This window comes from Oncorhynchus clarkii, chromosome 7 (genome assembly GCF_045791955.1).
Source record: "Oncorhynchus clarkii lewisi isolate Uvic-CL-2024 chromosome 7, UVic_Ocla_1.0, whole genome shotgun sequence".
Lineage (NCBI taxonomy): Eukaryota > Metazoa > Chordata > Actinopteri > Salmoniformes > Salmonidae > Oncorhynchus > Oncorhynchus clarkii.
The window spans coordinates 85002754-85019871 of NC_092153.1; the positions used below are offsets into that span (position 1 = coordinate 85002754).

At 44.2% G+C, this 17118-nt stretch overlaps 1 protein-coding gene across 13 annotated transcripts in view; it reads right to left on the reverse strand.

Annotated features, from left to right (window-relative positions):
* Positions 1–9736: 9736 nt before the first annotated feature.
* The window catches only part of LOC139413936 (sarcolemma associated protein a), a 122198-nt gene continuing 114816 nt past the window's right edge, over positions 9737–17118 (reverse strand). For 11 of the 13 annotated variants that reach the window (XM_071161812.1, XM_071161813.1, XM_071161810.1 and 8 more), the window contains one exon: positions 9737–10366. Coding sequence is in view for 3 of the 13 variants with exons in the window: in XM_071161820.1 (XP_071017921.1) it covers positions 10274–10366 (93 nt within the window). In the remaining 10 variants the exon portion in view is untranslated. The remainder of the gene's footprint in view (positions 10367–17118) is intronic. The other 2 variants (XM_071161808.1, XM_071161806.1) reach the window with 1 other exon arrangement.

Here is a 17118-nt window from a genome sequence, read left to right on the forward strand (position 1 = left end):
CTAAACCTAGCAAACAGCCTCTCTCATGTGGTTCATTAAAGGGAGCCACATTGATTCTTACATGGCTCTGTGTGTCATATCAGTTGAATTGCATCATGGGAAACCTCTTTTATGACCCTCATTTTGAATACAAGACATGACTGTCCTCAAAGACGACTTCTGTAATGAGTCGCACTATCAATCAGCAGCAGTGTTTCCTCAGAGGGAAGCCGGACAGGCCTGGGATCACGGTCCTGGGGCAGACGACACTACAGACAGGCCCTTCTAGACAACCCTACAGACAGGCCTGGGATCACGGTCCTGGGGAAGACAACACTACAGACCCCCCCGAGACAACACTACAGACAGACCCTTCTGGACAACACTAGAGACACCTCTAGACAACACTACAGACAGACCCCTCTAGACAACACTACAGACAGACCCCTCTAGACAACACTACAGACAGACCCCTCTAGACAACACTACAGACAGACCCCTCTAGACAACACTAGATAGACCCTTTTGGTTCTATAGAGATTAGTGAATGACAGACAGTAGGCTACAGTTAGCATCATCCACTAAGAACAGCATTGATCCAGAACAATATCGGTATTTTGAGTTCTGGATTTAGTGACTAAGTGGACATTAGGGGTCAGGGGTCAAAACCCAGAAGGCTGCTATTGTTGGCAGACCTGATCCATGTGTGTTCATCTTTCATGTCTATTCGTTGTTACTCACACTAACCTGAAGTCAGAGGGCAGTTAAAAAGCCACAATGTAAATCTGGACGGATCACGAGGCAGCAACGAGCCCCGTTGTAAATCTGGACGGATCACGAGGCAGCAACGAGCCACGTTGTAAATCTGGACGGAACACGAGGCAGCAACGAGCCTCGTTGTAAATCTGGACGGATCACGAGGCAGCAACGAGCCACGTTGTAAATCTGGACGGATCACGAGGCAGCAACGAGCCACGTTGTAAATCTGGACGGAACACGAGGCAGCAACGAGCCACGTTGTAAATCTGGACGGATCACGAGGCAGCAACGAGCCACGTTGTAAATCTGGACGGATCACGAGGCAGCAACGAGCCACGTTGTAAATCTGGACGGAACACGAGGCAGCAACGAGCCACGTTGTAAATCTGGACGGATCACGAGGCAGCAACGAGCCACGTTGTAAATCTGGACAGAACACGAGGCAGCAACGAGCCACGTTGTAAATCTGGACGGATCACGAGGCAGCAACGAGCCACGTCGTAAATCTGGACGGATCACGAGGCAGCTGACACTGACCTAACTAACCCTAAATGCTGACACTGACCTAACTAACCCTAAATGCTGACACTGACCTAACTAACCCTAAATGACAGACAAGTCAAAACACATGACTATATGAGTCACAATGACAGACAAGACAAAAACACATGACTATATGAGTCACAATGATAGACAAGTCAAAAACACATGACTATATGAGTCACAATGATAGACAAGACAAAAACACATGACTATATGAGTCACAATGACAGACAAGACAAAAACACATGACTATATGAGTCACAATGACAGACAAGACAAAAACACATGACTATATGAGTCACAATGATAGACAAGTCAAAAACACATGACTATATGAGTCACAATGATAGACAAGACAAAAACACATGACTATATGAGTCACAATGACAGACAAGACAAAAACACATGACTATATGAGTCACAACGACAGACAAGTCAAAAACACATGACTATATGAGTCACAACGACAGACAAGTCAAAAACACATGACTATATGAGTCACAATGACAGACAAGTCAAAAACACATGACTATATGAGTCACAATGACAGACAAGTCAAAAACACATGACTATATGAGTCACAACGACAGACAAGTCAAAAACACATGACTATATGAGTCACAATGACAGACAAGTCAAAAACACATGACTATATGAGTCACAATGACAGACAAGTCAAAAACACATGACTATATGAGTCACAATGACAGACAAGACAAAAACACATGACTATATGAGTCACAACGACAGACAAGTCAAAAACACATGACTATATGAGTCACAATGACAGACAAGACAAAAACACATGACTATATGAGTCACAATGACAGACAAGACAAAAACACATGACTATATGAGTCACAATGACAGACAAGTCAAAAACACATGACTATATGAGTCACAATGACAGACAAGACAAAAACACATGACTATATGAGTCACAACGACAGACAAGACAAAAACATATGACTATATGAGTCACAATGACAGACAAGACAAAAACACATGACTATATGAGTCACAATGACAGACAAGACAAAAACACATGACTATATGAGTCACAACGACAGACAAGTCAAAAACACATGACTATATGAGTCACAACGACAGACAAGACAAAAACACATGACTATATGAGTCACAACGACAGACAAGTCAAAAACACATGACTATATGAGTCACAACGACAGACAAGTCAAAAACACATGACTATATGAGTCACAACGACAGACAAGACAAAAACACATGACTATATGAGTCACAATGACAGACAAGACAAAAACACATGACTATATGAGTCACAACGACAGACAAGTCAAAAACACATGACTATATGAGTCACAACGACAGACAAGACAAAAACACATGACTATATGAGTCACAACGACAGACAAGACAAAAACACATGACTATATGAGTCACAACGACAGACAAGTCAAAAACACATGACTATATGAGTCAATGACAGACAAGACAAAAACACATGACTATATGAGTCACAACGACAGACAAGTCAAAAACACATGACTATATGAGTCACAACGACAGACAAGTCAAAAACACATGACTATATGAGTCACAATGACAGACAAGACAAAAACACATGACTATATGAGTCACAATGACAGACAAGACAAAAACACATGACTATATGAGTCACAACGACAGACAAGTCAAAAACACATGACTATATGAGTCACAACGACAGACAAGACAAAAACACATGACTATATGAGTCACAACGACAGACAAGACAAAAACACATGACTATATGAGTCACAACGACAGACAAGTCAAAAACACATGACTATATGAGTCACAACGACAGACAAGACAAAAACACATGACTATATGAGTCACAACGACAGACAAGACAAAAACACATGACTATATGAGTCACAACGACAGACAAGTCAAAAACACATGACTATATGAGTCACAATGACAGACAAGACAAAAACACATGACTATATGAGTCACAACGACAGACAAGTCAAAAACACATGACTATATGAGTCACAACGACAGACAAGTCAAAAACACATGCCTATATGAGTCACAATGACAGACAAGACAAAAACACATGACTATATGAGTCACAATGACAGACAAGACAAAAACACATGACTATATGAGTCACAACGACAGACAAGACAAAAACACATGACTATATGAGTCACAACGACAGACAAGACAAAAACACATGACTATATGAGTCACAACGACAGACAAGACAAAAACACATGACTATATGAGTCACAATGACAGACAAGACAAAAACACATGACTATATGAGTCACAACGACAGACAAGACAAAAACACATGACTATATGAGTCACAACGACAGACAAGACAAAAACACATGACTATATGAGTCACAACGACAGACAAGACAAAAACACATGACTATATGAGTCACAACGACAGACAAGACAAAAACACATGACTATATAAGTCACAACGACAGACAAGTCAAAAACACATGACTATATGAGTCACAACGACAGACAAGACAAAAACACATGACTATATGAGTCACAACGACAGACAAGACAAAAACACATGACTATATGAGTCACAATGATAGACAAGACAAAAACACATGACTATATGAGTCACAACGACAGACAAGTCAAAAACACATGACTATATGAGTCACAACGACAGACAAGACAAAAACACATGACTATATGAGTCACAACGACAGACATGTAGGAAAGTACAGTTGTTTTATGAAACTCATGCACAACACACTACTGCAAATACTTTAATGTACTCCGTAAACTCTAGTATAACGTTCAATTTCTTTACAAGATAGAATTTGAACATCTTAAGGATCGGACCCTTTTTTCTCTCTCAATTTCCGCCTAAAATGACATACCCAAATCTGACTTCCTGTAGCTCAGGACCTAAAATGACATACCCAAATCTAACTGCCTGTAGCTCAGGACCTACAATGACATACCCAAATCTGACTGCCTGTAGCTCAGGACCTACAATGACATACCCAAATCTAACTTTCTGTAGCTCAGGACCTACAATGACATACCCAAATCTAACTGCCTGTAGCTCAGGACCTACAATGACATACCCAAATCTGACTTTTATTTTATTGAACAAAACTATGCTATATTTTTATCTCTGGGACCCTCAGGATGACAAATCAGAGCCAGATTGCTGAATGCAAGAACATCATTTACCTTCAGAGGGGAATATATCAAACCAGTTGCTGTGATAAAATTTGTTGTGCACTCTCCTCAAGCATTATCATGGTATTATTTCACTGTAATAGCTACTGTAAATTGGACCGTGCAGTTAGATTAACAATAATTGAAGCTTTCTGCCAATATCAGATATGTCTATGTCCTGGGAAATGTTCTTGTTACTTACAACCTCAGGCTAATCACATTAGCCTACGTTAGCTCAACTGTCCCGGGGGGGGGGGGGGGGGGGGGGGTGTGTTAAACAATTTGTTAATTGTAAAAAAACAAAATACATTTAAATATTCAGGTAAAACTATGTTGAGAACACGGTGTGAGCCACTGGCTTGGATTCACGAGAGCGACTGACTGATTCTTTAATCATTCTTTTTCAGGAGGAAATCCAAAACCGTTGGAATATTAAATATGACAAACGATTTTCTTTTAACAAAATGTTTGAATAAATTGTACAAATAATTCAGTATATGATATGATTCAGTAACAATTGTATAGATATTCTGACCTTCCCTGTGTTGGTTGTATAAACTTCAGTACTTTACCAAACTATACTCAGTTTGTACTCTTCGGTAACTCTTTGAGTAGCCTAATAAAACTGGTGATAAAATGATTTGATGCAAACTATTTTCAGATGACCAAAACTACTGGATTCCCGTTGGTCGGTCAGGAAGTACAAGAATTAAGCTGAATAAAAACATGCATTCTGAGACTTTAATCAGTTTTTATCATGAAACATCTAAATATATGAAAACTAGATGTTAATTATGTGACAGATTTTTTTTTTTTAAACTGCAAAGTGGGTGGTGTACATTTTTTATGTACCAATTGATTTTAGCCAAAAGTTACGACTGAAATAAACCCAAATAACAAAAAGCAAACAATGACTGATTAAACTGAAAATGATCGAAACCCACATATAAATAATGACTGGTGGCATGTTGAACTGAAACATGAAGACTTGCCGGGGGTGTAGCCCAAAAGCCACCCACATCCCTATATAGTGCACTAACAGTAGTACACTAGATAGGGAATAGGGTGCCATTTGGGAAGGGCCGAGTGTGTTATCGATAGGCCCACACAGACTCACCCACCCATCCTATAGAAAAATCAGCTCCAGTGGCAGGTTGGATGTTGTGACCAATATCACTTAGTATCAACTTTTATTTTGTGTTGTCGAGAATGTATATTTACACAAACACACAGTGAACAAACAAACAAAAAAAAAGCAGTCCAACATTTAGTTGTTTTGGCTCAAACTCCAGCACACTTTGAAAATATACAACGCCTGAGGTCAAAGAGCAGACTGTCAGCTTTAAATTTGAGGGTATTTTCATTTAATTCAGCTGAAATTTCTTCACTTTTTGGACGTGGTCCCCTAAAATGGGGGGGATTGAAAGTATTGGGACAATCTCACTTATATGTGTATTAACGTAGTCAGAAGGTAGTATTTGGTCCCATATTCCTCTACATACCGGATGGATGAATTTGCGGTTCGTTGAGAGGTTAGCATGTCTTGGGGCTATATTTGTTCCTCAACATTTCTCTCATTCAGAATTCATTCAGGATTATCTTAAATCATGGTAGCGTCCACATGAATGTATTAGTATGGAGAAAGAAATTATATTCCTACTTACAATAAAAGTGACTCCAATGACACAATACATTATTTATCATCTCATTTCTATTGGGCACAAAAATAATGTGAAACACAACCAAAACAAACAGCTAATGCTTCCAATGAGTGTGTAGAGTCACAAGCTGGATGTAATCAGTATCTGCTATGAATATGGGACCAAATACTAAAGTTGCCTACTTTAATACACAGTGAAATTTCCCCAATACTTTTGGTCCCCTGAAATGAGGGATATGTACAAAAAGTGCTGTAATTTCTACACGGTTCACCCGATATGAATGACAATACCCTCATATTAAAGCTGACAGTCTGCACTTTGACCTCATAGTCATTGTATCATTTAAAATCTAAAGTGCAGGAGCACAGAACCAAAACAACAAAAAGTGTTCCACTGCTTTTGGAGCTCACTGTGTATCCAAAACACATACTGTGGGTGACATGAGACTGCATTCTTATTTTACACATTCTAGCGATAAACATCACATTTGGAAAGCGTGAAAAAGGGAATTGTTATCGTGTCCTTCAGATGATGATCGATGCGAGGCCTTGTGAAACACAGTCACGGTGTGATGCCACTGTGTGATGCGTGAATAACACGGTTGTAGTTCAAGGTGTCCCGCTGGCTGGCTGGACTGATTTTATCCTCCTCCTCCTTCCTGGTGTCTCCTGTATGGTCCAGTCCTGTGCTCAGGTGGTGGTGTCACAGGATAGGGTTTAAATCGGGGGCATTGACATGTATTGACACAGTGAAATACGATGAATAGCTGCTTTGCAAAGCCAGTAAACTCTGTATGATCCTGGTATAGCCACGCTGAATCGGGGAGCTTAATGGTGATGCCAGCATTCTGTCTGTTTTAACCAGACTAGGCATCAAACACACACAAAAGTAAAACCTTAAAACTTTCCTTCTTTCTTCATGTTGATTGTTTCCCTGATTCACATTTATCCAGTCTCAAAACACAACGTCCAGGTTAACCTCAGACCTTTCAACCTCTTTATAAACCGCACTGGACTGGTAGTGAACATCACTGTGCTTAGTGGTAGGATAACAAATAATGCCAAACCAACCAGTCTGACATGTTCATAGCTTTCTGCTCCAGATTCAGTCTGGAGGTGAGAGACGGGGAACTCCATGTCACAGACAGGTAAGGCAGCAGATTCATCCTCAGGTGATTTTGGAGTAGTGATCTGTGGTACAGAGGTATTTCTGGCTGGCTGGGAATACAACCATTAACATACTGGTATGGGACTAGAACCCAAAACATACTGTGCGCTTGGGCCTGGGGACTAGAACCCATAAAGTAGAGAGGGCCTAGAACCATAGACATGGGCAGGGTCTGAGACTAGAACCATAGACATGGGCAGGGTCTGGGACTAGAACCATAGACATGGGCAGGGTCTGGGACTAGAACCATAGATATGGGCAGGGTCTGGGACTAGAACCATAGACATGGGCAGGGTCTGGGACTAGAACCATAGACATGGGCAGGGTCTGAGACTAGAACCATAGACATGGGCAGGGTCTGAGACTAGAACCATAGACATGGGCAGGGTCTGGGACTAGAACCATAGACATGGGCAGGGTCTGGGACTAGAACCATAGATATGGGCAGGGTCTGGGACTAGAACCATAGACATGGGCAGGGTCTGGGACTAGAACCATAGACATGGGCAGGGTCTGGGACTAGAACCCATAAAATACAGAGGGACTAGAACCATATGGGCAGGGTCTGGGACTAGAACCATAGACCTGGGCAGGGTTTGGGACTAGAACCCATAAAATACAGAGGGACTAGAACTATATGGGCAGGGTCTGGGACTAGAACCATAGACCTGGGCAGGGTTTGGGACTAGAACCCATAAAATACAGAGGGACTAGAACTATATGGGCAGGGTCTGGGACTAGAACCATAGACATGGGTAAACATGAGGGCACATCCTTTTCAAATCAGGTGAGGCACCACATTTTACTCTTAACACCACTTTGGATATAGTTTGATAAAAATTTTAGACCGATTTGTCTCACGATTTGTCAAATTGTACAAAACAAAATGTCTGTCCTTCACATCGGAGTGCTGCTGCAGGCTCTTTGCGTGTCTTGACCAATCAGATTCACAGAAATCGCAGGAAGTGCAGGCCAGGCACAAAGCTCAAGGTGTGCTTTCCACTTTCCTCCAGTATTTATTTAGCAAGCATGATAACACATCACTCTCGACAGAAACAAACAAACACTTCCATAAATGTAGTAGCCTAAACAACTAAACATCAGCGATCTGACATTAGCGATCTCAGTCTGATCAACTGTTGGTTACTGACAGCTGCAGTCTAGCCTACTGTGCCCAGTCCCTCTGGCCAGGGTAGATGAAGCAGTAACATTCTGTATTTATAGCCCGTTTTGTTTCTGAGAACATGTGAACGGGATCAAATTTAGTTTACATTCAAACTTGGGCCGACTAGGCTACCTAGACTGGAATGAATCAATATAAACAAAAGCTGACAAGACTGAGGTACATTTTCATTACGCCTACAGTTGCATAGGGAAAGACCACACGATGCAAACCTGCATATAGCAAGCTCAGCCCTATGTGAGTTTTATCGTCCAATCATGTTGCCTTCTCTGTGTACACAGTAGGAACCTCCCCCTTCTTTAAAATATAATTCATACGAACAACTACAAGGTTGCTACAGTTTGACAGATTTTCATACTCCCAAGGCCAGGAGTTGTTCTTCAACCCATTTGACCCGATGGAAAAACTCTGGTCCCATCATAGCCCATATTAAACGTTTTATTTGTATATTTTTTTTTACAACAGATTAATCACGTCATACCGTATAAGGTTCGGAGTTTGCCCTGGGTAGGTTACCATCTGCACATGGGCCAAGAACCCAGAGTTAGCAGGCTAGAGTTTAGAGACAGACAGACTACTTACTGGTCCAGTCCACTACAGCCTTCAACAACATGGATCAACTGAAGGGGGTTGTGCCCATAATGTCTTCTTGTGGCTAAAACCAGAGGCCAAATAAACTGTGCTCAAGTCAACATATCTCCAAAGTTACCAAAACTCATCTAGTATCACATCCGAATAACAAGTTCTGTAGTGTTGTTTTAAACATGATGAATATTTTGTCCATAGTTATTATTATTATTATTTTTTTACAATACACAAATAAAACAAGACAGAATAGTTCAGCAGAGATACATGTCGGTATAAACCCAGTTACCTACACACACCAGATGGGTTTCAATAACTTAGTTGTTTAGAAATGGCTTCTAGAAAGTTCAATCCGACTCCTCTGTTAGTTTCAATAGGCACTTAACAACCCCTTGTGCCTCATGAAGGCCGGACGTTCCCAAAACAGCACCCTATTCCCTATATAGTGCAGTACCTTTGCCCAGGGCAACATACAGGGATAAGTATGCTGGTTCGACCATTAGGGATGTAACCTAGCAAATAATCACTTTGATGATTTTGGCTTCAATATTAAACCCATATTTGTAATAGCACATGAACAACCCAACATGGTAAACCAACCACACAGGAAGTCAACTCCTCTAAAACATCCTGGAGCCCAAAGAAATTAAGAAAGGTTTGGTACCCATCAGAACTAAAACAAAGCCTAGTTTAGGCCACTTTAATGATAATAATACAATGACCAATATTCCCATCATCCAACTGATTACAGAAAACAATAACTGCTGATATAGTATTTAATCTATGGTAGAAATGACTAATTGTATTCATCTTTCCTCTCGCTCTCTCTCTCTATATATATATATATATACAGTTTGACTTTGTACAGTTTAAAGCAGAGGGCCTTTATGTGGGGGAACTACTAGACCAGACGGGAGGTAATCAATTAATGAATTAATACATCTATCAATCAAGGAGACAAAGGGGTAGCAGCCCTGGAGGATCGATCAGGAGGCTATAAGGGCGGGAGGTTGGGGTGTTGAGGGAGGGCAAGGTGGGCAGGAGGTTGGGGTGTGGAGAGAGGGCAAGGTGGGCTGGAGGTTGGGGTGTGGAGAGAGGGCAAGGTGGGCTGGAGGTTGGGGTGTGGAGGGAGGAGTGGAGGCCAGGGCAGGCCTGGTAGACAGGTAGAGGTGGTACAGGAGGTGTGGTTATATAGGTCGCTGCCTCCTCAGTTCGAGGTGCTCTTGGAGTTGTGGTAAAGCACCACTGCTGTCACTGCTACCATCACTGCTACCACTGGTATCCAGGGGCTCCAACCAATCTGCAAGGAGAGACAGAGAGAGAGAGACACAGAGAGAGATACAGAGAGGGAGAGAGATACAGAGAGGGAGAGAGATACAGAGAGGGAGAGAGATACAGAGAGGGAGAGAGATACAGAGAGGGAGAGAGATACAGAGAGGGAGAGAGATACAGAGAGGGAGAGAGATACAGAGAGGGAGAGAGATACAGAGAGGGAGTTAGAGTTGAAGTCCAGGCCATCAGCTAGCCTACACTGGTCAGGTGGAGGAAAGTGAGAGATAGAGAGAAGCATGCAAGTGAAAGATTCCCTGGGAGTGAGCCAGTTGAGATACCTCACAGGAGAAAAATATGGAATATGGAAAACAAACAGGACCTTCCTGTTCTGAGGAAACAATGACAAAAATACACGTTCATTAACATAAAAAGGAAGAAGAAAACATTTTAAGCTGCAAAAGCGCGACGGTCATAGAGCACGATGGTCATAGAGCACGACGGTCATAGAGCACGACGGGCATAGAGCACGATGGTCATAGAGCACGACGGTCATAGAGCACGACGGGCATAGAGCACGACGGTCATAGAGCACGACGGTCATAGAGCACGACGGTCATAGAGCGCGACGGGCATAGAGCGCGACGGGCATAGAGCGCGACGGGCATAGAGCGCGACGGGCATAGAGCGCGACGGGCATAGAGCGCGACGGGCATAGAGCGCGACGGGCATAGAGCGCGACGGGCATAGAGCGCGACGGGCATAGAGCGCGACGGTCATAGAGCGCGACGGTCATAGAGCACGACGGTCATAGGGCGCGACGGGCATAGAGCGCGACGGGCATAGAGCGCGACTGGCATAGAGCGCGACGGGCATAGAGCGCGACGGGCATAGAGCGCGACGGGCATAGAGCGCGACGGGCATAGAGCGCGACGGGCATAGAGCGCGACGGGCATAGAGCGCGACGGGCATAGAGCGCGACGGTCATAGGGCGCGACGGGCATAGGGTATGATGGCCATAGGGTATGATGGCCATAGGTTATGATGGCCATAGGGTATGATGGTCATAAAACGCGACAGTCATAGGGTATGATGGCCATAGGGTATGATGGTCATAGGGTATGATGGACATAAAGCGCGACGGTCATAGGGTATGATGGCCATAGGGTATGATGGCCATAGGGTATGATGGCCATAGGGTATGATGGCCATAGGGTATGATGGCCATAGGGTATGATGGTCATAAAACGCGACAGTCACAGGGTATGATGGTCATAAAGAGCGACGGTCATAGGGTATGATGGCCATAGGGTATGATGGTCATAGGGTATGATGGTCATAAAACGCGATGGTCATAGGGTATGATGGCCATAAAACGCGACAGTCACAGGGTATGATGGTCATAGGGTATGATGGACATAAAGCGCGACAGTCATAGGGTATGATGGTCATAGGGTATGATGGCCATAGGGTATGATGGCCATAAAACGCGACAGTCATAGGGTATGATGGTCATAGGGTATGATGGTCATAGGGTATGATGGACATAAAGCGCGACAGTCATAGGGTATGATGGCCATAGGGTATGATGGCTATAGGGTATGATGGCTATAGGGTATGATGGCCATAGGGTATGATGGCCATAGGGTATGATGGTCATAGCGTATGATGGCCATAAAACGCGACGGTCATAGGGTATGAGGGTCATAAAACGCGACAGTCATAGGGTATGATGGTCATAGAGTATGATGGTCATAAAGAGCGACGGTCATAGGGTATGATGGACATAAAGTGCGACGGTCATAGGGTATGATGGCCATAGGGTATGATGGTCATAGGGTATGATGGCCATAGGGTATGATGGCCATAGGGTATGATGGCCATAGGGTATGATGGCCATAGGGTATGATGGTCATAGCGTATGATGGTCATAAAACGCGACAGACATAGGGTATGATGGCCATAAAACGCGACGGTCATAGGGTATGAGGGTCATAAAACGCGACAGTCATAGGGTATGATGGTCATAGAGTATGATGGTCATAAAGAGCGACGGTCATAGGGTATGATGGACATAAAGTGCGACGGTCATAGGGTATGATGGCCATAGGGTATGATGGTCATAGGGTATGATGGCCATAAAACGCGACAGTCATAGGGTATGAGGGTCATAAAACGCGACAGTCATAGGGTATGATGGTCATAGAGTATGATGGTCATAAAGAGCGACGGTCATAGGGTATGATGGACATAAAGTGCGACGGTCATAGGGTATGATGGCCATAGGGTATGATGGTCATAGGGTATGATGGCCATAGGGTATGATGGCCATAGGGTATGATGGCCATAGGGTATGATGGCCATAGGGTATGATGGTCATAGCGTATGATGGTCATAAAACGCGACAGACATAGGGTATGATGGCCATAAAACGCGACGGTCATAGGGTATGAGGGTCATAAAACGCGACAGTCATAGGGTATGATGGTCATAGAGTATGATGGTCATAAAGAGCGACGGTCATAGGGTATGATGGACATAAAGTGCGACGGTCATAGGGTATGATGGCCATAGGGTATGATGGTCATAGGGTATGATGGCCATAAAACGCGACAGTCATAGGGTATGATGGACATAAAACGCGACAGTCATAGGGTATGATGGCCATAGGGTATGATGGCCATAAAGCGCGACATCACAGGGTATGATGGCCATAGGGTATGATGGTCATAAAACGCGACGGTCATAGGGTATGATGGTCATAGGGTATGATGGTCATAAAACGCGACGGTCATAGGGTATGATGGCCATAGGGTATGATGGTCTTAAAGCTCGACGGTCATAGAGCACGATGGTCATAGGGTATGATGGACATAAAGCGTGACGGTCATAGGGTATGATGGACATAGGGTATGATGGCCATAAAACGCGACAGTCATAGGGTATGATGGACATAGGGTATGATGGTCATAGGGTATGATGGTCTTAAAGCTCGACGGTCATAGAGCACGATGGTCATAGGGTATGATGGTCATAAAGTGCGACGGCCATTAAGTATATTAAGTATGCTGGTCATAAAGTACATAAAGTATGCTGGTCATAAAGTATGCTGGTCATAAAGTACATTAAGTATGCTGGTCATAAAGTACATTAAGTAAGCTGGTCATAAAGTACATTAAGTATGCTGGTCATAAAGTACATTAAGTATTCTGGTCATAAAGTACATTAAGTATTCTGGTCATAAAGTACATTAAGTATTCTGGTCATAAAGTATGGTCATAAAGCAATAATGAGAAAAAAAATTCAAAAATAAGTGAAAAGGTGAAACAATCCCCCAGAATTAGCCTTGGTGAGCTAGTGATCCCAGCAAGACAGACGGCAGGCTTCAATGACTGCATTAGTCGAACAGTGTTTCCCAACATCAGGTGTGCTCATCCGGGGCCACAACGAAAATATGTAGTGTTGGGGGTACTGGAAGACCGGAGCTGGGAAACAGTGCAGTAGGAGACTGACTGGACAGAGACCAAGGGTAGGTCATCCATGATCCTGGAGTGCCGTATCCACTTCATGTTTTTGATTTAACCAACATGGAAAACCAGGTGTGTTTAAATTTAGTTGATCGCTGAACTGATCAGTTAGCTCAGTTGGTCAGACGTGGTGCCTAGTTGGAACAAAACCCTGCAGTATTGGCAGCACTCCAGGAACAGGGTTGTCTTCCCCTGGTCTAAACTAATAATAATATTTAGATAGGTTCGTGTAGCGCAGGGCCGTTCAACTCAGGTCCTGGAGTGCCAAAACACTTTTCATTTGTATCTTCTTCCATCAGACTGGTTCAGACCTGGGTCAATAGGGCTGTGTTTACACAGGCAGCCCAATTCTGATCTTTGGACTAATAATATCAGTTATTAAGCGGTCTGTGTAAACGCAGACCTGGTGAGCGTGGGACATTAACTACCAGGTAGAAACAAACTCAGAACTGTTTCAGGATTTCGGTCCTTCAGAACCAGAAATGACCAGCCCCAGATTTAGTGTTAGTTCTCCCCAGTGTTGGTTCTCCCCAGTGTTGGTTCTCCCCAGTGTTGGTTCTCCCCAGTGTTGGTGTTTAGTGTTAGTTCTCCCCAGTGTTAGTTCTCCCCAGTGTTGGTTCTCCCCAGTGTTGGTGTTTAGTGTTGGTTCTCCCCAGTGTTGGTTCTCCCCAGTGTTAGTGTTTAGTGTTGGTTCTCCCCAGTGTTAGTGTTTAGTGTTGGTTCTCCCCAGTGTTAGTGTTTAGTGTTGGTTCTCCCCAGTGTTAGTGTTTAGTGTTGGTTCTCCCCAGTGTTAGTGTTTAGTGTTGGTTCTCCCCAGTGTTGGTTCTCCCCAGTGTTGGTGTTTAGTGTTGGTTCTCCCCAGTGTTGGTGTTTAGTGTTGGTTCTCCCCAGTGTTAGTTCTCCCCAGTGTTAGTTCTCCCCAGTGTTGGTTCTCCCCAGTGTTGGTGTTTAGTGTTGGTTCTCCCCAGTGTTGGTGTTTAGTGTTGGTTCTCCCCAGTGTTAGTGTTTAGTGTTGGTTCTCCCCAGTGTTAGTGTTGGTTCTCCCCAGTGTTAGTGTTTAGTGTTGGTTCTCCCCAGTGTTGGTTCTCCCCAGTGTTGGTTCTCCCCAGTGTTGGTGTTTAGTGTTGGTTCTCCCCAGTGTTGGTGTTTAGTGTTAGTTCTCCCCAGTGTTGGTGTTTAGTGTTGGTTCTCCCCAGTGTTGGTTCTCCCCAGTGTTGGTGTTTAGTGTTGGTTCTCCCCAGTGTTAGTTCTCCCCAGTGTTGGTGTTTAGTGTTGGTTCTCCCCAGTGTTGGTTCTCCCCAGTGTTGGTGTTTAGTGTTGGTTCTCCCCAGTGTTGGTGTTTAGTGTTGGTTCTCCCCAGTGTTGGTGTTTAGTGTTGGTTCTCCCCAGTGTTAGTTCTCCCCAGTGTTAGTTCTCCCCAGTGTTGGTTCTCCCCAGTGTTGGTGTTTAGTGTTGGTTCTCCCCAGTGTTGGTTCTCCCCAGTGTTGGTTCTCCCCAGTGTTGGTGTTTAGTGTTGGTTCTCCCCAGTGTTGGTGTTTAGTGTTGGTTCTCCCCAGTGTTGGTGTTTAGTGTTGGTTCTCCCCAGTCTTAGTTCTCCCCAGTGTTGGTTCTCCCCAGTGTTGGTTCTCCCCAGTGTTGGTGTTTAGTGTTGGTTCTCCCCAGTGTTAGTTCTCCCCAGTGTTAGTTCTCCCCAGTGTTGGTTCTCCCCAGTGTTGGTGTTTAGTGTTGGTTCTCCCCAGTGTTGGTTCTCCCCAGTGTTGGTGTTTAGTGTTGGTTCTCCCCAGTGTTGGTGTTTAGTGTTGGTTCTCCCCAGTGTTGGTGTTTAGTGTTGGTTCTCCCCAGTCTTAGTTCTCCCCAGTGTTGGTTCTCCCCAGTGTTGGTTCTCCCCAGTGTTGGTGTTTAGTGTTGGTTCTCCCCAGTGTTGATTCTCCCCAGTGTTGGTGTTTAGTGTTGGTTCTCCCCAGTGTTGGTTCTCCCCAGTGTTGGTGTTTAGTCTTAGTTCTCCCCAGTGTTAGTTCTCCCCAGTGTTGGTTCTCCCCAGTGTTGGTGTTTAGTGTTAGTTCTCCCCAGTGTTGGTGTTTAGTGTTGGTTCTCCCCAGTGTTGGTTCTCCCCAGTGTTGGTTCTCCCCAGTGTTGGTTCTCCCCAGTGTTAGTTCTCCCCAGTGTTGGTTCTCCCCAGTGTTGGTGTTTAGTGTTGGTTCTCCCCAGTGTTGGTTCTCCCCAGTGTTAGTTCTCCCCAGTGTTGGTTCTCCCCAGTGTTGGTGTTTAGTGTTGGTTCTCCCCAGTGTTGGTGTTTAGTGTTGGTTCTCCCCAGTGTTGGTGTTTAGTGTTGGTTCTCCCCAGTGTTGGTGTTTAGTGTTGGTTCTCCCCAGTGTTGGTGTTTAGTGTTGGTTCTCCCCAGTGTTGGTGTTTAGTGTTAGTTCTCCCCAGTGTTGGTTCTCCCCAGTGTTGGTTCTCCCCAGTGTTGGTGTTTAGTGTTGGTTCTCCCCAGTGTTGGTTCTCCCCAGTCTTAGTTCTCCCCAGTGTTGGTGTTTAGTCTTAGTTCTCCCCAGTGTTGGTTCTCCCCAGTGTTGGTTCTCCCCAGTGTTGGTTCTCCCCAGTCTTAGTTCTCCCCAGTGTTGGTGTTTAGTCTTAGTTCTCCCCAGTGTTGGTTCTCCCCAGTGTTGGTGTTTAGTGTTGGTTCTCCCCAGTGTTGGTGTTTAGTGTTGGTTCTCCCCAGTCTTAGTTCTCCCCAGTGTTGGTTCTCCCCAGTGTTGGTGTTTAGTGTTAGTTCTCCCCAGTGTTGGTTCTCCCCAGTCTTAGTTCTCCCCAGTGTTGGTGTTTAGTCTTAGTTCTCCCCAGTGTTGGTTCTCCCCAGTGTTGGTGTTTAGTCTTAGTTCTCCCCAGTGTTGGTTCTCCCCAGTGTTGGTTCTCCCCAGTGTTGGTGTTTAGTGTTGGTTCTCCCCAGTGTTGGTTCTCCCCAGTGTTAGTTCTCCCCAGTGTTGGTGTTTAGTGTTGGTTCTCCCCAGTGTTGGTGTTTAGTGTTGGTTCTCCCCAGTGTTGGTTCTCCCCAGTGTTGGTGTTTAGTGTTGGTTCTCCCCAGTGTTGGTGTTTAGTGTTGGTTCTCCCCAGTGTTGGTGTTTAGTGTTGGTTCTCCCCAGTCTTAGTTCTCCCCAGTGTTGGTTCTCCCCAGTGTTGGTTCTCCCCAGTGTTGGTGTTTAGTGTTGGTTCTCCCCAGTGTTGGTTCTCCCCAGTCTTAGTTCTCCCCAGTGTTGGT